General features: G+C 45.8%; 1 protein-coding gene across 9 annotated transcripts in view; it reads right to left on the bottom strand.

Annotated features, from left to right (window-relative positions):
- Window positions 1-25,869, bottom strand: part of IL1RAP (interleukin 1 receptor accessory protein) — a 236,369-nt gene that overhangs the window by 31,780 nt on the left and 178,720 nt on the right. For all 9 annotated transcript variants that reach the window (XM_033959009.1, XM_033959010.1, XM_033959015.1 and 6 more), the window contains exons 3-7: window positions 23,975-24,260; window positions 20,643-20,832; window positions 8,685-8,850; window positions 3,070-3,141; window positions 515-644 (exon numbers count right to left, since the gene is read on the bottom strand). In XM_033959009.1, the coding sequence (XP_033814900.1) occupies window positions 515-644; window positions 3,070-3,141; window positions 8,685-8,850; window positions 20,643-20,832; window positions 23,975-24,260 (844 nt within the window). The remainder of the gene's footprint in view (window positions 1-514; window positions 645-3,069; window positions 3,142-8,684; window positions 8,851-20,642; window positions 20,833-23,974; window positions 24,261-25,869) is intronic.

The raw sequence follows: 25,869 nt of genomic DNA on the forward strand, positions 1-25,869 counted from the left end.
CAGATGCATGCTCAAGGCAGGCAGGCAGAAGCCGGAAGATCTTCTAGGCACAGGATCTGTGCCTGCGCTACACAGGGGGGGGGGGGGGGTAAGTTTAAGTTGTTCGGGGGGGGGCGGGTTCGGGCGGGGGGGGGGGGGTGCTGGTTGGAGCGAGGGGGCCTTTGCGAGGGGGGAGTGATGCTGGTTATCGGGGGTGGGTGGGGCGGTGGGAACATATCAAAGCGAGTTTCTGTGCCTGCGCTAGACGGGGGGGGGGGTAAGTTTAAGTTGTTCGGGCGGGGGGGGTGCCTGTTGGAGCGAAGGGGCCTTTGCGAGTGGGGGAGGGGAGTGATGCTGGTTATCGGGGGGGGGGGGGTGCTCACAAATCGAGTCAACACTCGGTTTGCGAGTCAAAAGTTTGCTAAGTGTTTTGCTCGTCTTGCAAAACACTCGCAAACCGAGGTTTGTATATACAAAAGAAACTGGATAATTCATGTCTGCAAGGGATATAATTGCTGAAGAGAAGCAATGTTACCTTTCTGTGAAATTTATCTTTGGATATGTGATATCATCCACATTTTTCCCATCAACGGTCCACCACACATCTGTCCGGGAGTTTTTCACAAAAGCAAAGGAGACCTCACAGGGGATCCGAGCCTCCTGTCCTAGGAAGGAGACCAGAGGAAAAAAAATCCATTACCTCAAGCCTCTACCAGGGTACAGGATGGAAAGACATAGTTTAGAGATATAATAACGCATACGCCCATTTATGAGCAGTGCAACCCTGGTTTTCATTCCCACGACATGAAAGAGACGTCCCTCAGCAAACCGACAGCTTTTGAATCCTACAAGGGCTGCAGAGACAGCACTGTTTCGCACGAGAGCAGCTTAGCACTTTTCACAGACCTCTGGGGATAAAAATTCAGCTGGAGAAAGTCTGCAATTTTTTTCTCCATCATTTTAATGCCTAATATCAGGTCATGTCCAGGCACCAGAACGGAATATCCTGGTCTATCTGCTTAAGTACTGATATTCAAGTTAAACCAAAGATAGAACTGCTTTTTATGCATCCTAGTTGGCTGGTTAACCTTAACCTGTTAAGTGCTGACAAATTTGGCCATTCTGTAAACATCGTTCCAAGTTGGGTGCCATTTATAGTGTAAATCCTGGTGCATAAGTTAAAATTGGGGGGGCGAGGGCATCTGGGCCTATAATACAGTACCCATCTTTAATAAATGCCCATGCACCACCCATACGCCTCCCATGGTCATGCCTCCCTTTCCAGTTGCGTACTACATTTGCACACGCCTCTTATAGAATTACCATACTGGGACAGTCGGAAGGTCCATCAAGCCCAGGATCCTGTTTCCGACAGTGGCCAACCCAGGTCCCAAGTACCTGGCAGAAACCCAAAGAACAGTAACATTCCAGAGCTGAGATTGTGATGTCATAATGCCTCATTCCACCAATGCCTAAGAGCCAACCTCAGCAGTGATGTCACAATGGCAGAACCCCAAAGAGTAGCAACATTCCAGAGCTGAGATTGTGATGTCATAATGCCTCATTCCACCAATGCCTAAGAGCCAAACTCATCAGTGATGTCACAATGGCAGAAACCCAAAGACCACTGGTCTGACCCAGCAGCGGCAATTCTTATGTTCTTATGCTGCTTATCCTAGGAATAAGTAATGGATTTCCCCAAGTTCATCTCAATAATGTCCTATAGACTTTAAACCCTGCTAAGTGCTTAGTAAGATATGCGTGCTCAATTAAAATGTACACACAATTTTGGGCACTACATATAGAATATATCTGTATGTGCCAGCATTTACATCATAGAGCTCCGAGCGATTTCTTCACTGGTGTGAGCAACAACTCCAACCCGCTGCTCGTTCCAGCGTCAGCTCTCCTTCTGACGTCATTTCCAGGTCTCGCAACTCAAAGGGAGAGCCAACGCCGCATGGGCAGCGCGTTGGTGATGCTGCTTGCGCCGGGAAGTTAAAAGAGATAGAAGATAGGGAAGGGCTATGCGCGTGCAGAGGGGGGGGGGGGCACCTCTCACCATTGCTACGCTGCTGGCTGCTCTCATTCTAAATAGATTTCTAACCCAATTTGCAGTCAAACGCATGTGTTTTCCTGCAGCCTTAGAAGTATTTGACAAGCTACAAACGGATCACACCGACTTGGATGCCCCTTTGCCTAGCCCAGGGGTAGGCAATTCCGGTCCTCGAGAGCTGGAGCCAGGTCAGGTTTTCAGGATATCCACAATGAATATGTATGCACTGCCTCCTTGAGATGCAAATCTATTTCGTGCATATTTATTGTGGATATCCTGAAAACCTGACCTGGCTCCGGCTCTCGAGGACCGGAATTGCCTACCCCTGGCCTATCCGGATGCCAATGTAAGACCACTTACTTAGGTTTAAGAAGATCAAAGGTCATCTGAACTCCACAATGAATCTCTTCATAAAGGCGGTTAATAAATCCCAATAAATACATACATAGGTTTGTAGCCAGGATTATTTTATCCATATTACAGGGCGCCACTGATCATCCAGCCACTGCATTCTTGCTAACCAGTTGCAAGGTAGGAAGGCAGCAGATAGCAACTGAAAGAATGAATGATTTCTCTTTATAGCGGCGTCTGACCGATGGGCTAGAAATGGATTAGATCAGGGGTCTCAAAGTCCCTCCTTGAGGGATGCAATCCAGTCGGGTTTTCAGGATTTCCCCAATGAATATGCAGGAGATCTATGTGCATGCACTGTTTTCAATGCATATTCATTGGGGAAATCCTGAAAACCCGACTGGATTGCGGCCCTCAAGGAGGGACTTTGAAATCCCTGGATGAGAAGACTATGAATTTCTGCCAGTCTGGACACCTGGACCTTTTACTGAGAGCAGCTTCGGCACTCCATCAGACCATCACGCTGCAGCTGGCGCCCATTAGCACTTGAGAAGGTCCAGCATCACTCTAGATTGTAAAATTATCAAAATTGAGAACAAATCTTAAAGGGGTTCCGGCATTACTGGCTAAAGAAAGTTTTAGCATGAAAAAAAATATATATCAGCATTACTCTTGTGCGTTACCTGCTTCAAACTCAAATGTCGTCTTACTGTTAGGTGTTAATATCAACGGCGGCTTTGCATTGTTAGGAGACCCTGCAAAGAAAATGTCAAATCCTCAGGGATTTTTGCTCACATTAATTATAACATTAATCAATGTTCCTTTTTCTTTTTTCATTTGCTCGACAAAGGAAGTCATAAAAGCCTGCTCATTAATTCAAATGGCTCAGCCATATGGAATCAGTCATTCACTAGAATATAAAAACCTTTTTGGCCATTAAACTGCTGTGCTATGGGAATATTCAGAGAACAGATAATGCCATTCTGGCCTGGTTTCAGTACGGATCTGGTTGGAGCCCAAGGAAATATTGTTTAGAGAAATCAGTGGCCAGTTGTAAACATCCACGATGATTAGGGTTACCAGACAGGTCCTCCTTTTCAAGGGCACGTCTGGGAGACCGGACGGCTTTTCAAAACCCAGCACTTTGTCCGGGTTTTGAAAAGCTTCCTCGAAATTGCGTCAGGGAAGGCATCCACGCATGCCCTGATGAGAGCAGGCAGTGGGGGTGGGTCTCGGGGTCTGGATTTTACTAAAGTAAACCCTAATAATGATCCCCCCTTTAGTTCTAATTAATTTTTGAGGAGAGAGAGATTCTTACCTCACTAATACCTTTTCTAGTACATAGGTGTGTCATTCTGGACAGTAGAGTATTCTCCCCATGCTTGCGAGCCATGCATAAGGAATCCGCTCCAGGTTTTCAACTCCTCCTCCATCTACCAAGGGCTCTGCTCTGCTCGGTTTGTGAGGCGCCGATTTTGCAAATGTTTTGCAAGACACTCGCAAACCGGTGCACTCATAAACCGAGGTACCACTGTATTGTGTATGTTCACCTGTAACCCGTCCTAAATAAGTCAATAAAGCTGTCTGCCCTTCTTCCGGTTAAATATCTCTGGTTCTAATATAAGATATGCTGTAATTTATTTATTTAAAAATTTTATATACCGCCTGGAATCTGAGCGGTTTTCCATATACCTGTAACAATACTTTGGAGGAAAGATGGGAGAGGGGAGATATGATAGCGACGTTTAAATGCATGAGTTGAGTATCTTTCATTTGAAAGGTAACTGTGCAATGAGAGGGCATAGGATGAAGTTAAGAGGTGATAGGCTCCGGAATAATCTGAGGAAATACGTTTTTACAGAAAGGGTGGTAGAGGCGTGGAAGTGTCTCCCGGAAGAGGTGGTGGAAACAGAGACTGTGTCTGAATTCAAGAGGGCCTGGGAGAGAGAACGAGATAATGGTTACTCTAGATGGGCAGACTGGATGGGCCAGCCTTTTATAAATGTGGAAAGGGATTTTTAAAAACCCAAATTCCGAAATCCGTGTGCTGAGCGCAAGATCCCTGAGGAAGGCGTGTTCATCTGAAACACAGCCCGTCTTGGGTCCATTCATGATAAATGTGGACAGTGTTTATATTGTGGTTTTACTGTTCTTATCAATTATATTTGAATAAACTAGAACTGAAGGTCCGAGGACATTGATTTCCCACAGTCTCGTTTGTTTGGAACTGCTCTTCTTTTCCTGTGGAAATTTGGGTCTTCTTGTTTTTGCCGTGGTTTTAGGCTCGCCCTCCCCCCCCCCCCCCCCCCCCCCCCCATTATCATCAGCTCTGCTTATTCACATTCAGCTTCAATCCATGCTGTGACATCCACTCACATGCCTTTATCATACATTGATCCAGTCTCATCTCAGCATCTTTCAAATGACTATCAATAGGGGGGAAAAAATGGTTTTCATTTTGGTTTTTGCTGGTTACTTGTTTAATACAAAGTTTGAACAGAAATCGGTGTGCTCTGCCAGAACCAGCACGCTCCAGCTACACTAAGAAAAGTGGTGGGACATGAGTAGGCCAGGAGGGGGCAGTATCTGCCTGCTTGATTTGACCCACACACTTTTCCAGCTAAATCCTGTCTGTAGGAATAGCAGGTGCAAGTGACGGACTAGACTGTCCACTCACAGCACATTGCGCGAGGAAGGCATGGGTGGACTTTTGCTTTGAAAACTGGTTGGTGCACATCTCACGGGTAAAAAGGACGGGCTAACTTGATCACAATGCAATTTGAATAGTGCTTCCATTAGTACCCTCCACACAAAAAAATAGATTGTTAACTGCGATTAATCAACAGCAGTTATTTATCGGGATTAACAAGAAAATTAATGGTGATTAAAATGATGTATTAATGCCATTAACACAATGCAACCCAGATGCATAAACAGCCCATATCAGACAGCATGACCGTAAGGCCGTGTACTGAAAATGGGTGTCAGGTCAAAAGCGTGCCGGGACAAAGGTGCGCGCAGACAATTGAGTGCAGCGCAGAGGCGCGCACCGAAGAAAATTACTGTTTTTACGGCTTCCACTTTACTTAATAGAGATCGCGCCGCGTTGTGGGGGGTTGTAACCCCCCACATTTTACTGAAAACTTTACTTTTTCCCTGTTTTTAGGGAAAAAGTTAAGTTTACAGTAAAATGTGGAGGGTTACAACCCCCCAAACCCCCCACAACGCCGGCGCAATCTCTATTAAGTAAACTGGGGGGGCTCCCCAACAAAACCCCCCGTTGGAGCCCCTAAAAACTGTAATTTTCTTCGGGGCACGCCTCCGTCTTGCGCTCAGTTGTTGGCGCGCGCCTTTGTCTTTCGCGGGGTTGTCTATGAACCCTGGAAATGAGCCCCCATGACTGTCCTGATGCCCGAATTTCAAAGACACCCTCCCTCTGCTTCCTTAATTCCTCCACTGGAGCTCTGCGTAGCAGGAGGAGCACCTTTCAGAAACTGTTCCTGGTGGCAAGTGTAAGTCCCCGCATTAATCTTTAAGGGCACAAACGTGCATTCCCCTTCTGAAATGGGGGACAAAGGAGAAAACACCCCTAACTCCTACTATTCCTATTTATCATTTCTATAGTGCTGAAAAGTGTACACAGCACTGTACATTTAACATGTAACAGATGGTCCCTGCTCAGAAGAGCTTACAATTTAATTTGGCAGATAGACAGGAAATAAAGGGGTTGGGGAGTTTCTATGAGTAAAAATAGGTCATGGAGTTCGCTTTGTCTCTCAGTGTGCATTCTTTATATATGCAGACTCTTTTGCCTACATATTTTTACATTTCTTATATACTGCTTCTATTTGAAGTGGTACTTGAGGTATTTCTATCTGTCCTGGGGGCTCACAGCCTAACTTTGGTACCTGGAATCACAGGGAGCAGCATAGGGATCAAATTAGAGGTCTGCACGGGAACGGGGATCGCGGGAATCCCGCGGGTCCCACGGGGTTCCCGCAGGAATCCCCTCCTAACCCACAGGACTCCCACGGGGACCCCCCTCTGGCCCATGGGACTCCCATGGGGACCCCCTAGCCAACGGGACTCCCACGGGGATGGAAGGCTTTGGAAGCAGGGTTCATCCATATAATATAATGGACATGTCAGCCTTAGCAAAAGAGGGGGTTTATAAGTTAATTACCTGAACAGAAAACAAAAAAAGGGTTCCACCAAAGAGATTCCACAAGGAAAACAGCAGCACAAACACAAAAGAAACTGTGGAATTGATGATCCTGTCAGAAGTAATTACTGTTTTTTATGGGGATGGAGGTAATTCCTTGCGGGGATGGGTGGGGACGGAGAGGATCCTGACGGGGACAGATGGGGACGGAGAGGATCATGGCGGGGACGGGCGGGGATGGGTGGGATTTCTGTCCCCGTGCAACTCTCTAGATCAAATCCATAACCTCAGTGTGCTGAGGCAGGGGTTCTACTCACTAGGCCACGCCTCCATTCCATAAATGAGACACCTGTTTTGGCTAGAGACTCCTGAGGAAGACTTTAATGGCCGAAACACAGATCAGTGTTGAGTCTGGATCTCTAGACTTAGGTTTCCCTTACACATAATTATTTTTATGGTATACTGCACGAGTCTGGCTCTATTAATCTGCTAGTTTATCGTTGTTGATTATATATATTGCATTAAATTTCCAAGATGGAATCGAATGGGTGTTACCCTATTTACTTCTGCCCCAAACATGCCTAGACCAAACCCAGGGCAGGATTAATTCTTCGAGGGCCCCTATGCACCCAAGTACACTGGACCCCCCTGGCCCTGCCCCACCCCCATTTATCTGTTTTCTTATTTACTTCTTTATTTCCACTTGTATTTTTTTAACAAAAAATTCAAAACAAACAAAGATTAACATACCAGTGCACAGTTTTTCTTCTATGCAACCCCCAAACATCTCTGAACAAATCCCCCTTCCTTCCCTTCCCACCTACTTACCCAGGAATTTAACTGAACCCAAATATATCGTAAAATATATACTATCCGAAATATAAGTCTATATTAATAACCAAATTTACAACGCCTCTCAACTGCCCCAAGCTTAATGGGCACGGTTAATCTGCATTAGTTGGCAATTATTGTAAGTCAGGTGCTTAGCGACGTGATGCGATTCTACATCAGTCCACCTACAGATTTCTAAGCGCACTAGGGCATAAGAGGCGCCTAGAGAGATGGGTGTGGTCCTGTTCCAGAACCACCCTTGATGGGGGCCTAATTCCATGCCTATATTTTAGGATTGCCGGAAGCAGGCATACTTTTTAGGTGTTGTAGAGGTGATGCAATACATGACAGTGCGATATATACATTATATTGAATGAGGTCCAATCGTGGTAAAATGAGGATCTTTGTTACAGTTACTCGCATTCATAGATCAGCTGGAGGTTCTAGGGCTGTTTGCTATCAGGCTGATCAAAACCATGACACGAACGTGCGGAGAGGACCTTCTCTGTCTGCACACAGCAGACCCCACCCCCCTCATTCCCCAGGGGGGGGCCTTTTAACACACACAGATGGGCGTGCTTTGGGTTACACCGAGAACTCGTTTTTGCATTTCCAGCGTTCCGATGAGGATGTCGGCGTCCCCCGACGCCAAGATCCCTTCCTTTCACTGTATTAACTTATGCTCTTCTGCAAGTCTCACAATCAAACCATCTGTCCTTGGGGCAAATCACTTTGTCTCCATGTGTCACTGTTTGTTCAGCTATAATTGGGTTATAAAAATTAATTGTGTAATTGCCATGATGTGAAAGTGTCATCCTATTCCTGAGCTACAATATAAATCTAAACAAATTAATATTAATGAATTCACAGGTAGTGCGCATTTAAAATCACTCCCTTTCTTGCCAATGCAACTCCAATGACATTATAATCGGAGCATTAAGGAGCAAATATATGGAGCTTCCTTTGATGACCGACCCACAAACATCAGAAACGCTAACATGGCAGAGAGAATAACAACATTTTCACAAGGGCAGCTTTGGACACATCTTGTTGTGTTGCAGGGTGGTGTAGCCCACTGGTTCCCAACCCTGTCCTAGAGAACCCCCAGGCCAATTGGGTTTTCAGGCTAGCCCTAATGAATATGCATGAGAGAGATTTGCATATAATGCATATTCATTAGGGCTAGCCTGAAAACCCCGATTGGCCTGGGGGTCCTCTAAGACAGAGTTGGGAACCCCTGGTGCAGCCTGTGGAAGATTCTTAGGCTTATCAAGAAAACATTTACCATCATTTCTTTTTCCTCACCTATCACCTTCATAGCGGTCGTTCTGGTGAGGTTGTACCTCTTCCCATTGTCCTCATAGGTCACGATGCAAGTGTAGTTCCCTTCGAATCGGAGGCGGACCATAGAGAACACAAGTACAGTGCCCTGAGGGTATCGTTCAACGAAGCCATCCATTAGGTTGCAGTCCTGCAACAAGACAAATACACAGAGCAAGTGAATCCCACAGACTACTTCAGGTGAAGGGTGAACACTGTGTGGTGCGGTGGTTAAAGCTATAGGCTCAGCACCCTGAGGTTGTGGGTTCAAATCCACGCTGCTCCTTGTGACCCTGGCCAAGTCACTTAATCCCCCCATTGCCCCAGCTACATTAGATAGATTGGGAGCCCACCAGGACAGACAGGGAAAAATGCTTGAGGACCTGAATAAATTCATGTAAACTGTTCAGAGCTTCCCTGGGAGAACAGGATAGTTTCAGCCTCTGATAACCAGGGCTGGTATTGTGACATCATAATGCCTCATTCCACCAATAAGAGCCAACCTCATCAGTGATGTCACAATGGCTTCATTGTCCTTTACTTGACTCACTTTTGCTACATTTTGATTTGTAGAGTGGTGCAGTGGTTAAAGCTACAGCCTCAGCACCCTGGGGTTGTGGGTTCAAATCCATGCTGCCCCTTGTGACCCTGGGCAAGTCACTTAATCCCCCCATTGCCCCAGGTACATTAGATAGATTGTGGAGCAGACAAAGAAAAATGCTTGAGTACCTGAATAAATTCATGTGCACCGTACTGAGCTCCCTTGGGAGAACGATATAGAAAACTGAAAGAATGAACTTAGACCCCGATACACGAAAGTCTGCAATGCACCTTCGACAGGTTGCAGCCAGTCTTACTTGCACATCAGCTCAACCTCCAATGCTCTAAAGCAGTGGTTCTTAACCAGGGGTTCGGTGAGTCAGTCTCGCGGGTTCGGCGGAGGTCAAAACACACCTCCGACTCGTATAGCGCTTTGGTCACGTTCAATCATCTATCAGTTATTCAGTGATTTTGAGCAAGACTGATCGTGGACTCGGTTTCTTGATCTATCCATCTGTAACTAACGCCTTATATACATCCATCAATTCCTGATCAAAATTTGTGATTTAACTGATAGATGATTGAACGTGACCGAAGCGCTTATGATTCGTGATGATACGCCCCGCAACAGCAGAAGTCACACTGATTTGCAGTCAATTTCATTATTATGTTATTATTATTCGAAATATAGGAGAACTTTTTTGTTTTCAAAATGGATATTATTTTTTCCCTCACTGTATACCTATGTTTTGAATTTGTAAAAATCATATTTTATTTTTCCAATAAAGAAGGGTTCAGTGAACACGCATATGAAACTGGTGGGGTTCAGTACCTCCAACAAGGTTAAGAACCACTGCTCTAAAGGGTTCTCGGGGGCTTTTACCAATTACCGTAGAAGCCACCGAGAAACCTATACAAATGCATTACAAGGAGCTCATTAATATTTAAATGAGCTCTCCTTGTGATGCCCAAAAGGGAACACCCACCTCTTACTGGGCAAAATTTTACGAGAGGCCTGGAGCTGCCAGTAGCTATTTGTGTCTTATGTAAGTGTACGTCCCATGCCTATGGGCAGAATGCAGCTGTTAGGCATGGGACATACACTCACAGAGGAGATGCACAACAGCTGTATTGAAATCTAAACCTTGCTCAGGATCAAATCCACAACTTTAGGCTGCTGAGAGGCAGGAGCTCTAACCACTAAGCTGTCACTCCTTTGCTTGAGCTCTGAAGCAGCAGCAAAGAAATAAAACTTCCAGAGCTCAAGCACAACCCTACACAGTTTAGAGATGTGGCTTAGTGGTTAGAGCTCCTGCCTCAACAGCTTGAATTTGAGGGTGGGATCCTGGGCAAGTCACAAATTCAAAAATAAAATAAACTCTGCTTGAAAGTTCCAGCAATCAGGAGCTGTCTTGTGCCTGCACAGAAGACAAATATGCAGGAGCCAGGTACCGTTCCTCTCAGAACGAATAGCATGCAAATTATATGCACACGATTTAATAGCTTTCATATACATGAGGATTCTTCAGAAAGTTCCGCACATTCATATTTGCGCAGGAAATGATGGGGGAGGGAGAAGTGGTAAGAAGGCAAAGCAGGGTGATCATGTGGAAAGTGGTGTGATTTCCTTTTGAGATGTTTTTAAAAATAGTGTTTAAAAAAAAATAAAAGCGCGGAAAATTTTTGAAGATCCCTCGTATTTGTGTTGAGCATAGCCTGGAAAAATCACATCACTCCCAACCCAGGATTTTTTTTTTAACGGGTTGCCAGGACTTTGAGCATCTGGCTTGACTGATCCTCTGTTTCCTGGACCCTGAAATCATGGGCCCTGAATCCAACCACCAAGGAGTTAATTCTATAACTGGGAAGCTCCATCACTAATAATAAAACCCTAAGCGCGCATGCACACTTAGGGTTTCGTGATCCCTGCCGCCATGTTTTCTGTTCCCTGGCCAAATTCTATTTTAGAACGCGGCGGCAGGGAACACTCTGGCCACTCCCCTCCTCCCGCCCTCACTCATCAACCGCTGGAGGAAGCGCAAGCAAGCTCTATCCCTGCCTGCGTCCTCGCCACCCCAATTGCCTTCCGTGGCTGTATTCGGTGGCTTGAGGCGCATGAAAGGCGGTGCGGAGTGGCGCTGGTGGCGGCTGCTGTGAGGAGGGCTTTGAGCCGCTGAGGGTCAAGCTGTTGGACCGGGGGAGTAGGGAAGAGGTGCTACTGGGCCGGGGGAGCAATGAAGAGGGACAGGGGGAGTAGGGAAGAGGTGCTGCTGGACCGGGGGAGCAGGGAAGAGGTGCTACTGGACCAGGGGTGCAAGGAAGAGGGACAGGGGGGCAGGGAAGAGGTGCTGCTGGACCGAGGGAGCAGGGAAGAGGGACAGGGGAAGTAGGAAAGAGGTGCTACTGGACAGGGGGAACAGGGAATAGGGACAGGGGGAGCAGGGAAGAGGTACTACTGGACAGGGGGAGCAATGAAGAGGGACAGGGGGAGCAGGGAAGAGGTGCTGCTGGACAGGGAAGTGGGGTGGGGAGGGAAATGCTGCTGGTGATAAAAGGGGGCTTGGGCTAAAAGGGAACAGATGGGAGAAGGGGGGTAAAAATGGGTTTGGAGCTGGGGCTGAAAATAGGGGACATGTGAGGGAAGGAGGCTTTACTAGCACCCGTTAATGTAACGGGCTTAAACACTAGTTATAATATAATATAAAAAGGCGCCTAGGTTCCATTATAGAATACTAGTGTAAATTTGGGACTAGCATGTCCAACATGTGGGATGCCTACAATGAGTGATACTGTGTGATGATCTTAAGGTGGCCAGACAGGTTGAAAAGGTGACGGCGAAAGCTAGAAGCATGCTAGGGTGCATAGGGAGAGGTATGGCCAGTAGGAAGAAGGAGGTATTGATGCCCCTGCATAAGACTTTGACGAGACCTCATTTAGAATATTGTGTACAATTCTGGAGACCAGACCTTCAAAAAGATATAAAAAGGATGGAGTCGGTCCAAAGGAAGGCTACTAAAATGGTGCGTGGTTGTCATCATAAGGTCTATGGGGACAGACTTAAAGATCTCAATCTGTATACATTGGAGGAAAGGCGGGAGAGGGGAGATATAATAGAGACGTTTAAATACCTATATAATGTAAATGCACATGGGTTGAGTCTCTCTCATTTGAAAGGAAGCTCTGGAATGAGAGGGCTCCAGAGTAATTTAAAGAAATACTTTTTTTTACAGAAAGGGTTTTAGATGTGCGGAATAGTCTGCCGGTAGAGGTGGTGAAGACAAAGACTGTGCCTGAATTCAAAAAAGCACAGGATAGGCACATGGGATCTCTTAGGGAGAGGAGGAGAAAATGGACGCTGAAGATGGGCAGACTGGATGGGCCATTTGGCCTTTATCTGCCACCATGTTTCTAAGTTATGGCAGCAAAAGCAAAGTGGGAAAGGGACTTTACACATCAACCCTGGGATATGATAAAGTTTTATTAGATACAGTCAATTATTACAACCAAACTCTCTTGTGGCTTCTTCAAGACCCGACACAGTCTCTGTTTTGGCTCCAGAGAAGAAGCCTGCCTCAGGAGTATGGATGGTCATCCAGAAGATGGCGCGAAAGCAATTAAACACGTAAATTTCACGTCGTGAATAACTCCCAGTTCTGGCAGCCATAGAGCACTTAAATGCAAGAGGGACGCACAAAACTCACAGTACAGAAGTGCTCCATCTATGCAAGTTAAGCGATTATTTACAGAGCAGCACTTAGGCAGAATTTTGGCATTTAGCGGCAGATGTGCTATTATTGATATGAATTTGGATGAACCTCATTATAATATATCTTTGGTAGTGTTGCCACTATATTTAGTATTCTTTTAAACATTTACATCTCTAAATACAAGTGCTTAGTTTGTAAAATTGCCCTTCATTGGTCACTCTTAAGCACTCCCTCCCCCCAGACTATAAACACAGCCTTTGCGAAATCCCTAGCCCCAGCCAACGACTCGGGGATCAAACCAGGGACCTTCTGCATGGCACTGCACAGTCTTTGTCAGCTGAGCTGCCAGCTAGCCCACAAAACATCCAGAGAATCAGCAGTGGCAGGGTAAGGAGGTTCCAGTTTTATAAGAAGCAGAACCTTTAAGAAAGGTTTGGACATGTTCTTGGAGGAAAAATCCATAGTCTGTTATTGAGAAAGACACGGGGGGAAGCCACTGCTTGCCCTGGATCGGTAGCATGGAATGTTGCTACTCTTTGGATATTCTGCATGGAATGTTGCTATTCTTTGGGGTTCCGGAATGTTGCTTACTCTGAGATAATGGAATGTTGCACTCTTTGGGGTTCTGGAATCTTGCCACTTTTGGGGATTCCGCATGGAATGTTGTACTCTTTGGGGTTCCGGAATCTTGCTTACTCTGAGATAATGGAATGTTGCTACTCCTTTGGTTTTGACCAGGTACTAGGGACCTGGATTGGCCACCATGAGAACAGGCTACTGGGCTTAATGGATCATTGGTCTGACCCAGTAAGGCTAGTCTTATGTTCTTAGGGAATGGCACAAAGACAAGCAGGCTTAGCTCAGTTGGGCAAATCTCTCTTGTCTGTACCCTTCTCCTCTACGGCCAATTCCCAACTTCATCCCTTCTGCCTTGCTGCGCCATACGTCTGGAATGAACTGCCCGATTTGAGTACAATGGGATCCGTCTACGGCGGTATTCACGTCCAGTCTGAAGGCTCACTTTATCAAAGCGGCATTTCAGTCTTAACCCTACCCAATTTGTAAAGCACCAAATTTGTTGGTCATTCCCTCCGAAGCTCCCTCCCCTCTCCTTTTGTACTTCCCCTCATGAACAGCATTTTTGTTCAGTGTACCTTTCCAATCTTTCCGTAAACTTCTAAAAACTCTCCTATTTGCCAAACATTTTGAAAACTAATTTCTTTGAAACCTTTGCTATTACTTTGTTTAGTTTTTATCTAATTGTTGTAAACCGAGTCGAGCTTCCTTAGGTTTATGACCTGGTATATAAAGTTAAGCTTTAGTTTGGTTTAGTTTAGTTTGTAAGCTCTTTTGAGCAGGAACCGTCTCGTGTGTTTAATGTACATGCGCAGCATGCGTCTGATAGGGCTATAGCAGGGGTAGGGAACTCCAATCCTCGAGAGCCGTATTCCAGTCGGGTTTTCAGGATTTCCCCAATGAATATGCAGGAGATCTATGTGCATGCACTGATTTCAGTGCATATTCACTGGGGAAATCCTGAAAACCCGACTGGATTGCGGCCCTCAAGGAGGGACTTTGAGATCCCTGCTCTAAACCAAAACACACAACTGGACCGATCAGACTGGCCACCAAAGACTCATCCAGTGACGCATTTTCTTTTGGAAGGTTGGCAGCGTAGAAGCACATCTGAGTCGGTACTTTATGAAGCCAGCTGGAGGATCTAATATAGAAACATGGCGGAGGTCCAGTACTTCCGCTCAGTGACACTCCTGACACCGACTCCAAAGATTAAATGATCAAATTATGAACACTGATTCATTAAATGGCTGATGTGTGCTGGAACGGCACAGCTCTTATTTCTAATCAGATTAATCTACTGAGTAACTGCAGAAATAATATACCGTATTTGCCGGCGTATAGGACGACTGGGCGTATAAGACGACCCCCCAACTTTTAGTTAAAAAATAGAGTTTTGTGTTATACTCGCCGTATAAGACGACCCCTTCTTCCTTCTCCACCCCTTTGTATTCCCCCATGTGCTTTCAGCGTTCTTCTCCCTCCTCTGTCTTCAAGTGCTTTCAGAGTCCTCCCCCCCCCCCCCTTCTCTACCGCCCCGGTTGCAGCACAGCCAGCCAGGTCCCCTTACTTTTGTGGCACTTCCCCGACCGACCGACAACAGCCCGGGTCCGACAAACTTCCCTGCCCTTAACCGCGAATCTAAATTACCTTCTTACAGCTGCTGTAAGAAGGTAATTTAGATTCGCGGCTACAGGGCAGGGAGGATTGTCGGACCCGGGCTGTTATCGGTCGGTCGGGGAAGTGCCACAAAAGTAAGGGGACCTGGCCGGCTGTGCTGCAACCGGGGCGGGGCGGCCGCCCCTCTCTCTTGGTACTCTCTCTCTCCTTACCTGCCATGCCTGCAGCAGAGCCGAACGGAAGTCTTCCCGACGTCAGCGCTGACGTCGGAGGGAGGGAGGGCTTTGTTTAAGCTTTGTTTAAGCCCTCCCTCCCCTCCGACGTCAGCGCTGACGTCGGGAAGACTTCCGTTCGGCTCTGTGCTGCAAGCAGAGAAGGTAGGGAGAAGAAGAGCCGCGCGACTGAGTACATCCAGCCCCGCAAGTAAGGGCATGTAAACTGTACCCGGCGTATAAGACGACCCCCGACTTTGGGGAGGATTTTAAGGTACTAAAAAGTCGTCTTATACGCCGGCAAATACGGTACTATTTTTATTGGTTATTAGACAAGCAGATGGCTCTCTCTAAGCCTTAGGGCTTCCATAGAGTGTTTGCTTCATTTGGCTAATTGATCATTTAGATCAGAATTTCAGCTGATTCCATGATTACGGTACTTAAGCCTAAGAACTGGTCTATTTTCCAAGCCTAACTGACAAGCTTTAGTTAAAAGCATTTCAAACACCCTTTCAGAAAATGGAGGGAAGCTGCCGCCACTGTCCAGTCACCAATGTAACATGAACACTTGGCTCACAGCCAGTAACTGTTGGCGCAATTCTGCCCTTCTAAAGATGAGACCACAGCCTGCCAGAAACCCACAGTTCTGGTACAGCCAGTACCAACAATCCTTACACTAGAGTTTTCCTTGTGGCTGAATTTTATCTCTGATGTAACCAGGGACCCACAACCAGGGCTGTGGAGTCGGAGGAAATTTTGGGTACCTGGAGTCAGAGTCAGAAGTACAAAAAACTGAGGAGTCGGAGTCGGAACATTTATCTACCGACTCCATTTTTGAACTTGGCATACCAATCACGAGCGATTCTTTCAGCTATAGCACCCACTATATACACAGCACAAATGTTGCGAGCAGCTTCTGCGGCCTTAGAACCTCGATTAAAAGCAAAAAGACGGTGGTATCGAAAATGCTCATTTCTCTCAACTTGACATTCCTTTTTAACGATCTGAAAATTAACCAGTGCTGTGGAGTCGGAGTCGGAGTCGAGGAGTCGGAGGAAATTTCAGGTACCTGGAGTCGGAGTCTGAAGTACAAAAAACTGAGGAGTCGGGAGTCGGAGTATTTATCTACTGACTCCATTTTTGAACTTGGCATACCAATCACGAGCGATTCTTTCAGCTATAGCACCCATTATATACACAGCACAAATGTTGTGAGCAGCTTCTGCGGCCTTAGAACCTTGATTAAAAGCAAAAAGAAGGTGGTGTCGAAAATGCTCATTTCTCTCAACTTGACATTCCTTTTTAACGATCTGAAAATTAACCAGTGCTGTGGAGTCGGAGTCAAGGAGTCGGAGTCAAGGAGTCGGAGGAAATTTCGGGTACCTGGAGTCGGAGTCTGAAGTCCAAAAAACTGAGTTGTCGGAATCGGAACATTTATCTATCGACTCCACAGCCCTGGCCACAACACCTTTTATTTTAAGAACATAAGAATAGCCTTACTGGATCAGACCAATGGTTCTCACGGTGGCCAATCCAGGTCACTAGTACCTGGCCAAAACCCAAAGTGTAGCAACATTCCGTGCTACTGATCCAGGGCAAGCAGTGGCTTCCCCCCTGTCTTTCTCAATAACAGACTATGCACTTTTCCTCCAGGAACTTGTGCAAACCTTTCTTAAAACCAGCTACGCTATCCGCTCTTACCACAACCTCTGGCAACACGTTCCAGAGCTTAACTATTCTCTGAGTGAAAAAATATTTCCTCCTATTGGTTTTTAAAGTATTTCCCTGTAACTTCATCGAGTGTCCTAGTTTTTGTAATTTTTGATGGCATGCAAAGTCGATCCACTTGTACCCGTTCTACTCCACTCAGGATTTTGTAGACTTCAATCCTATCTTCCTCAACCGTCTCTTTTCCAAGCTGAAGAGCCCTAACCTTTTTAGTCTTTCCTCATACGAGAGGGGTTCCAGCCCCTTTACCATCTTGGTTGCTCTTCCTTGAACCTTTTCTAGCGCCGCTATATCTTTCTGGAGACAAGGAGACCAGAATTGAATGCAATACTCCAGGTGAGGTCACACCATGGAGTGATACAGAGGCATTATAATATCTTTTTTTTTCTGGTAGTATAGCAAAAAAGCCAGCATGACTCTTTGAAATGTGCATGTCTGACCCATGCTAGAGAGATGCTCCCAGCCTGAAATTTTATTTGCTATTTACATTGGTTGGTTGACAAAAAAAAGCCTGTTGGCAAATGCCCTGTTTTGTTCAATGGAGTCCTGGAGGCAAGGGGAGAAAGTGACTCACTCACAGATATGCAGGTGGGTCACTCAAACTTGATCCCCAGGAGGTCTCTTGCTAAAATGCAGCCGGTTAAGTGTAATATTTAGCACTTGGCTATGGCTTACTGCAGGAAGACAGGACTGACTTTTATGTGGCCCCGTTTATGTGGTTAATCTGGCTGGTTAAGTGCTGACTCTATCCCTAGAATGCTCCCAAAATAGTCTACTAAGTAGTTATTTTCAGCTGCTGAAAATCAGTGGTTAGCTCTGAAGAGGCAATTTAACTGGCCTGGAGCTGTTTCTGGCCAGTTAAATTAGTTTGGATATAGACCCCTTAGCACAAAATGGGGAGCCCCGACTAAGTCCCACCCACACGGTACAACCCCTTGCATTCACACACTAAACAAGTTGCGCTCCTAGATTATAAAGCAGCGTTGAGCACACACTAACAGTCTAGGCTTGCTTTTCTGAAGTGGGCTGTGAAAACTAAGCCAAAATTCTGCCTAAATGCTATCTAGTGCAAATCTGATACTGCAGCAGACGCATGAGTAGTGTAATTAAACTCTGGAATTCATTGCTAGAGAATGTGGTGAAAGTAGTTAGCTTAGCAGGGTTTAAAAAAATTGTTTGGATAGTTTCTGATAAGTCCAAAAGCCATTATTAAGATGGACTGAGGGAAAGTTCACTGCTTATTAAGCAGCATAAAATCTGTTTTATTCTTTGGGATCTTGCCAAGTACCTGTGACCTGGATTAGAAATAGGATACTGGGCTGGATGGACCTCCAGTCTGTCCAAAGTATGGCAACCCTTATGTTCTTATGGATAGGTCTCACACTAAGGCCTCCTTTTAGGATATGGTAAGACATTGCTTTGCCAGAGAATTTCTATGAGATTTCATGGCAAATTTCTAAGTCACTCAATGAAAAGAATGACTTTTAAATTCCAGGGAAAGATTCATTAGGCCACTTGCTAAGAAAATGCTTCATCTCCAGCTATCACTATATTCTGGTGAGTGAGAAAGAGAATTCCCTGACCATTGTGATGGGGCTGTTGGGAGACCCACTCTGGGAATGGAGCTCACACAGGTTCTGGACAGGAATGCTCTGGGTCAGGGTAGTCCGCTGTCAGGCGTGCTTTTATATTAGAATCTACATGGCGTGAGAAAGAGAAACATATGCCCCCAAATGGCTATAAAAAACGCTACAAACTGTGTACGCACAATTTAGTTCAACAAGCCACTTCGTGCCAATTGGGATCTTTTAACGAGCAATTAGTGGTGCTAAATGGTTTTAATTAAAATTTATGTTTCTAAATTTAAGCATGCTTAAATTTTACATGTGGGTCCAAAAAGGGGTCACGGAAATGGGAGTGTCTTGGGCACATCAGGAGCAGTCCCAGACTTTACGCACGTAGAATAAAGGCGATCCACGTCTGATTTAGGCTAAAGGATTTACATCAGGTTTCAGCTGGTATAAATGGCCACTCCTGAACTGAGGGCTCCTTTCACGAAATATTTAGTGCGCTAAATATTAGAGCGCACTAAACCCTAACACGACCATCCTTTATAATAAAACCCTAAGTGCGCATGCGCACTTAGAGTTTCGTGATCCCTGTGGCCGTGTTTTCTGATCCGTGGCCACATTCTATTTTAGAACCCGGCCGCAGGGAACACTCTGGCCACTCCCCTCCTCCCGCCCTCTCTCACCAACCGCTGCTGCTGGAGGAAGCGCAGGCAAGCTCTCTCCCAGCGGCGCCAGAGCCGCATCGTCGCCGCTCGATTGCCGGCCGCGGTGGCCGCCGCTGCTGTGAAACTGCCCTGTATCGCTGCCGACGCTGCTCTTCAAAGGAGCCTGGTGAGGATAGCGGCCGGCTGTAGCAAACTTCGCAGGCCGCTCAGCACCTCGGTAGCACATTTCCTCTGACGTACGCGATCGTGTCAGAGGGAACTTGCTACTGAGGTGCATAGCGGCCTGCGAGGTTCCCTACAGCCAGCCGCTATCCTCACCAGGCTGCAAATGAACATGCTGGACAGGGGGAGCAGGTAAGGGGTGCTGAATGGCCGGGGAGCAGGGAAGAAGGACAGGGGGAGCACAGAAGAGGTGCTGATGGACGGGGGAACAGGAAAGGGGGACAGGGGGAGCACGAAAGTGCTGATGGACGGGGGAGCAGGGAAGAGGGACAGGGGGAGCACAGTAGAGGTGCTGATGGACTGGGGGAGCAAGGAAGAGGGACAGGGGGAGCACGGAAGAGGTGCTGATGGACCGGGGAGCAGGGAAGGGGTGCTGCTGGACATGGGGGACATAAAAGGAAGGGAGAAGAGCTACTTTTGGACATGGGGGAGCTGGCAAGGGGTGGTAGTGGACAGCGGAGGAAAAAGAGACAGACAGAAAGCAGCCAAGGAGAGAGCAGGTTGTTTATACAGTTAAACAAGGTACAAAATTGTTTATCCGAAATCCTTGGGACCAGGCTTATTTCGGTTTTTGGAAGTCAGAAAAAGACAGACCCTAAGTCCGTAAAATTGCAACCAGACTTTTTTCTATTTCAACATAAGGCAAACATTAAACCCTTCAAACATAAACAAAGTGTCAAATTTTGGTTTTCAGAATTTCAGATAAAGGATCTTGTACAGCTAGTCCTGGTGCAGAATGAGTGGCTTGGGTGAAGATTTTTTAGACGCCATTTCAGAACTGAGTTCATATTGTTTAAAATTAAGTTACACTTTCACCCCCATATCCCAAGTTCTCCCTGCAAAGCAAGGAGCTGGGTGACCTTCTCCCCTGGGACCGATTGGAAATATAGCAGGTTTTTGGGATGAGACCCATGACTTAAACAGAAGGGCTGCTAAGCTCCTTAGCTAGGATATTATAACAGGAAACCTTTACTTCATTAAGGTTAGACACAACCACCTTCCCCGAGGCCACATCCCATATGGAGCTACAAACCACAGTGGTAGCCAAGTACATGTATTGGAACACAGTAAACGAGAACATGATGTCATCACTCTCCCTTACCATGTACCAGCTGACAGTGGGTTGTACTGTGGAAGGATAAAACCCCTCTATATCCGGACAATTCAGATGCTCTGCATGTTCCAAGGGGAACTCGACCGTTTCCACTTTTGCTTGCTGGCTGACGCAAGAGTTTGTGTCTTTCTCAATGACCTCCAAGGGCACAGCCACCTTTCTGCAGTACGTGGTGTTCCTAAAAGGGAAAAGGCCACGTCAGGTGCATTTCCAACCTATAAGGATTAAGCAGGAGCATTTTGCTTTAGCAACAAAGGGGCCGATTCTGTAAGTAGCGCCTGACACAGCAGATGCCGAGAAAAGCGGTGCCCGCCGCGTGCCAATCACGGACAAGCGCTGCTGACAGAACCGCGGCCTCTCCCTTTTACAGTGGGAACTGAGCCGCCAGACATTTATGCTCACTCTTGAGCAGGGTTTGGTTTTTTTTTATTTTGGAGGGGAACACTCAGGGGTACTGAGTAGTGGCACCTTTTCCGTTGCTTGATAAAAATGACCCCTGGTCTCCAAGTAAGCTCAGGTTCTGCGCACTCAGCGCTGCCTTTTCATGGATTCTGTGGCGGGTTGCAGGGGGGCCTGGCTACTGGGGGGGGCGGGGGTCCCCCAGTCCTGAAGAATGGATTTTTAGGTTCTGTCATCATTTTCACTAGAAAAAATTGCACTGCTCTTGAGTTACCCGGCCTGTGAAGAGAACAAACCTCAAGGTATATCTGATGAACAACTCAACAAAGAATTCTAGTCCTCAAGGTCCACACGCAGACCAGGTTTTCAGGATATTCACAATGAATATGGGAATTATTAAAAAAGGGATGGTTAACAAAACTAAGAATGTCATAATGCCCCTGTATCGCTCCATGGCGCGACCTCATTTGGAGTTTTGCGTTCAAGTCTGGTCTCCTTATCTCAAGAAAGATATAGTGGCGCTAAAAAAGGTTCAAAGAAGAGTGACCAAGATGGTAAAGGGGATGGGACTCCTCTCGTATGAGGAGGATAGATACCGTACGAACATAAGGTAGAGAACTGGAACGCTCTTCCAGAGTCTGTCATAGGAGAAATCGCCCTCCAGGGATTCAAGACCAAGTTAGACAAGTTCCTGCTGAACCGGAATGTACTTAGGTAGGGCTGGTCTCGGTTAGAGCGCTGGTCTTTGACCAGAGGGTCGTCTCGTGAGAGGACTGCTGGGCACGATGGCCTACTGGTCTGACCCAGCAGCAGCAATTCTTATGTTCTTAAAGACTAAAAAGGTAAGGGCTCTTCAGCTTGGAAAAGAGACGGCTAAGAGGAGAGATATGATTGAAGTCTACAAAATCCTGAGTGGAGTAGAATGGATACTTGTGGATCGATTTTTCACTCTGTCAAAAATTACAAAGACTAGGGGACACTCGAAGTTACAGGGAAATACTCTTACAACCAATAGGAGGAAATGTTTTTTCACTCAGAGAATAATTAAGCTCTGGAACGCGTTGCCAGAAGATGTGGTAAGAGCGGTTAGCATAGCTGGTTTTAAGAAAGGTTTGGACAAGTTCCTGGAGGAAAAGTCCATAGTTTGTTATTGAGAAAGACATGGGGAAAGCCACTGCTTTTCCTGTATTGGTGGCATGGAATATTGATACTCCTTGGGTTTTGGTCAGGTACTAGTGACCTCAATTGGCCACCGTGAGAACGGACTACTGGGCTTGATGCACCATTGGTTTGACCCAGGAAGGCTATTCTTATGTTCTTATGATTTGCATGCTCTGCCTCCTTCATATTGCAAATCTCTCTCATGTATTTTCATTGTGGATATCCTGAAAACTTGGACCCTGAGGACTGGAATTAAGTAGCTATGCTTTGCACCGAGGCTTGGATGTACCTGCACCCTACAACTGATACACCTGCATGCCAAAGACTATATAATCTATATAGGACTATATAATCTCTGGGTCCTTCATTGCTGTATATCAGAATGCAGGTGTAATATAGATATCCTATGATATAAGGCTTGGATATTTACTGTATCTTAGAATGCAGATCTAATCTAATACATAATTTATTAATCGCGCTATACCAAAAAGGTTCAAGGCGATTTACATCCAAAGAAGCCGTAAAATCTACAGGAGAATACAAAAGGAATCAATAATTAAAATATCATCATATCATGAATATTACAAGTCATATAAAAAAGTTTGCAAATTTTTATGAATCCTAATGCGAACAGGGAGATTATTCCAAATTGTAATGGCAGCGTAAGCAAAAGAGGAGTTGAGCTGTCGTTTATACCGCACTCCTCTAATCTGTGGAAAATGTAGTAATGAAGTACCACAGAATCTGGTGGAAGAATGATGCAAATGAGGAAAAAAGCAAAATCAGATGATCTGAGTCCGTCTGTAATAGACAATGAACTATGCAAACTGATTTCAACTTAACTCGCCTCTCAACCGATAACCAGTGAAGTTTCTTATAAGCTAACGCAACACTTTCATAGCTTTTTAGACCCAAAATTAAGCTAAACGCAGTTTTCTGGAGCAACTGTGATTTTTTAAATCAGTTTTGATGTTAAGTTGGAAATGTAAAGAATTACAGTAATCAAGTTGAGGCAACACCAACATCTGAACCAACAGTGCCACATGATGTTCATAGAAGCACAACTTCACTAGCCTAAGGGCTCCTTTTACGAAGGCGCGTTAGGGCCTTAACGCACGGAAAATGCCGCACGCGCTAGCCGCCACCGCCTCCTCTTGAGCGGGCGGTAGTTTTTCGGCTAGCGCACTAGTGCACCCTTGTAAAAGGAGCCCTGAGTTTCCTCATGATAGATCAAATCTTCCTCCATAAATTAGGAATTTAGGGCTCCTTTTACAAAGGTACGCTAGCGTTTTTAGCGCACCGCACCGGATTAGCGCACGCTACCCGAAAAACTACCGCCTGCTCAAGAGGAGGCGGTAGCGGCTAGCACGCGCTATTCCGCGCGTTAAGGCCCTAAGGGACAGTAAGGGAATTTCTAAGTACCTATCTTACTTTTCATTTTAATTGTTACTGTTACTGGTTACTTTACCCTGGTTAATCCGACTCTGCATCTTTGCTGTAAATGTACAGTCTCTTCTCCTGTTCTCTGAACTGTTTTATGGTATTGCGGTATACAAAAATAAAGTTATTATTATTAACGCAGCTTTGTAAAAGGAGCCCTCGATCTTCAAATGTAAGATACAAGAATGCTTAAAACTTTAGACGTCTTATCTAATTGCAGGGTAAGAAATGAAGAGCCAGAAGAGAGTGAATTATAGGGTCTCTCAGGGCGGTATCTTAGCGCAGAGATATACCACGTATTGGGTCTTTCAGTGTCATACCTTAGCATGCAGGTGTAATTCCCCGTGTCATTTAGAACAGCTGGCCGGAACCAGAGCGTGTCATTCTTCTTACTGATTCTACCCTCAGGAAGCCGTATGTTGATGGGTTCCTCCAGGTCCCTTCCTTGGCCGATCCAGTACCACATGAGGGTGAGCCCTGCTGAATGGGCTGTACTGTAGCTGTACCTCTCAAAGTCCTGGAAAAGCGGGCACTTTATCCTACCTGGCTCCCCACTGTACACCTGGACTTTCTTAGTCAGGTCTTCTCCCCAGTCATCGCAGCGCTCTAGAACAGAGAGAGGACATGGCGGTCAGTCTGGCCGTAGCTTATTGAATGCATTCTCTGTCAACTCGAGTCCCTTTTAAACCGACTGCATTCCACATATCAAATTAAACACAAGCAGAAATATGAACACTGCAGTAGACAGAACCTAAGCACACTCTGGGATTCTGGCCCAGAAATATCTAAGAAAAAGGACCATTTAAACGTATGGTTGGGCAGACTGGATGGACCATTTGGGTCTTTACCTGCCATCGTTTACTATGTTACTATGTATGCTGGAGGTAAATGGTGAGAACATGCCAGAGGAAACAACTACTACTATGAATTCTAGAGCGCTACCAGATGTACGCAGCGCTGTACAGAGTTACAAAGAAGACAGTCCCTGCTCCAAAGAGCTTACAATCTAAACAGCCAAGACAGACAAACAGGACGTCATGGATACAGTTGAGGGGAAGGGTTAATCTGCTGGCTGGGTTGAACAGGACAATCAAGCCATTGTGACATCACTGATGAGGTTGGCTCTTATTGGTGGAATGAGGCATTATGATGTCACAATCTCAGCTCTGGTTACCAGAGACTGAAACTCTTCACACTACTACTATGAATTATTTCTAGAGCGATACCAGACGCACGCAGCGCTGTACAGAGTTACAAAGAAGACGGTCCCTGCTCCAAAGAGCTTACAATCTAAACAGCCAAGACAGACAAACAGGACGTCATGGATACAGTTGAGGGGAAGGGTTAATCTACTGGCTGGGTTGAACAGGACAATCAAGCCATTGTGACATCACTGATGAGGTTGGCTCTTATTGGTGGAATTAGGCATCATGACATCACAATCTCAGCTCTGCTTCCCAAAGACTGAAACTCTTCACACTACTAGTATGAATTCTTTCTAGAGCGCTACCAGACGCACGCAGCGCTGAACAGAGTACCATTGCTCTGTGCCAAGGCTAATGGGTCTACAGGCCAATTGGGTTTTCAGGATATCCGTAATGAATATGCATAAGAGAGATTTGCATATAATGGGGCAACATGAAACTCTGCAAACCTGACTTGCCTGTGGACCCGTTTGAATAGCCCTCCTTTACGCAATATTACCCATCCTGTCTTTTAAGATCTTCATGGCAATTTTTAAGATTAGATCTTGGGACAAGATAAGAAATACAGTAAAAATCCAAACTTTAGAGCAGGCCACCTCATAATATTTCAATCAAATCACCTCTTTTGTGGCTATTTTAAAAAGGGAAAGTAGGCATCTGAAGAACATAAGAAATACGATACTGTGCCAAGCAGAATTGCAAGGAACAGATCCAGGAAGAAGCAGCGATGACTCTCCTTGATTTTATGGCTAATAATGCTTTATAGACTTATCCTCTATAAACTTGATTAAATCCTTTCTAAACCCAGCTATTCTAACTGCTTTCGACGTCTCCTCAGGCAACACATTTCACAGGTTCCTTCTGCACCACCGAATGAAAAAGATCTTGCTCTGATTTATTTTAAAAATTAGCCATCTATCAGCTTTTCGGTACTCCCTGGTCTTCATATGCCTTGAAAGGAAAATAAACGGTTCTGTGTATTGTTTAAAAGAGGCTCCTATGAGGACCAT

This window comes from Geotrypetes seraphini, chromosome 9, assembly GCF_902459505.1.
Source record: "Geotrypetes seraphini chromosome 9, aGeoSer1.1, whole genome shotgun sequence".
Taxonomy (NCBI): Eukaryota; Metazoa; Chordata; class Amphibia; order Gymnophiona; family Dermophiidae; genus Geotrypetes; species Geotrypetes seraphini.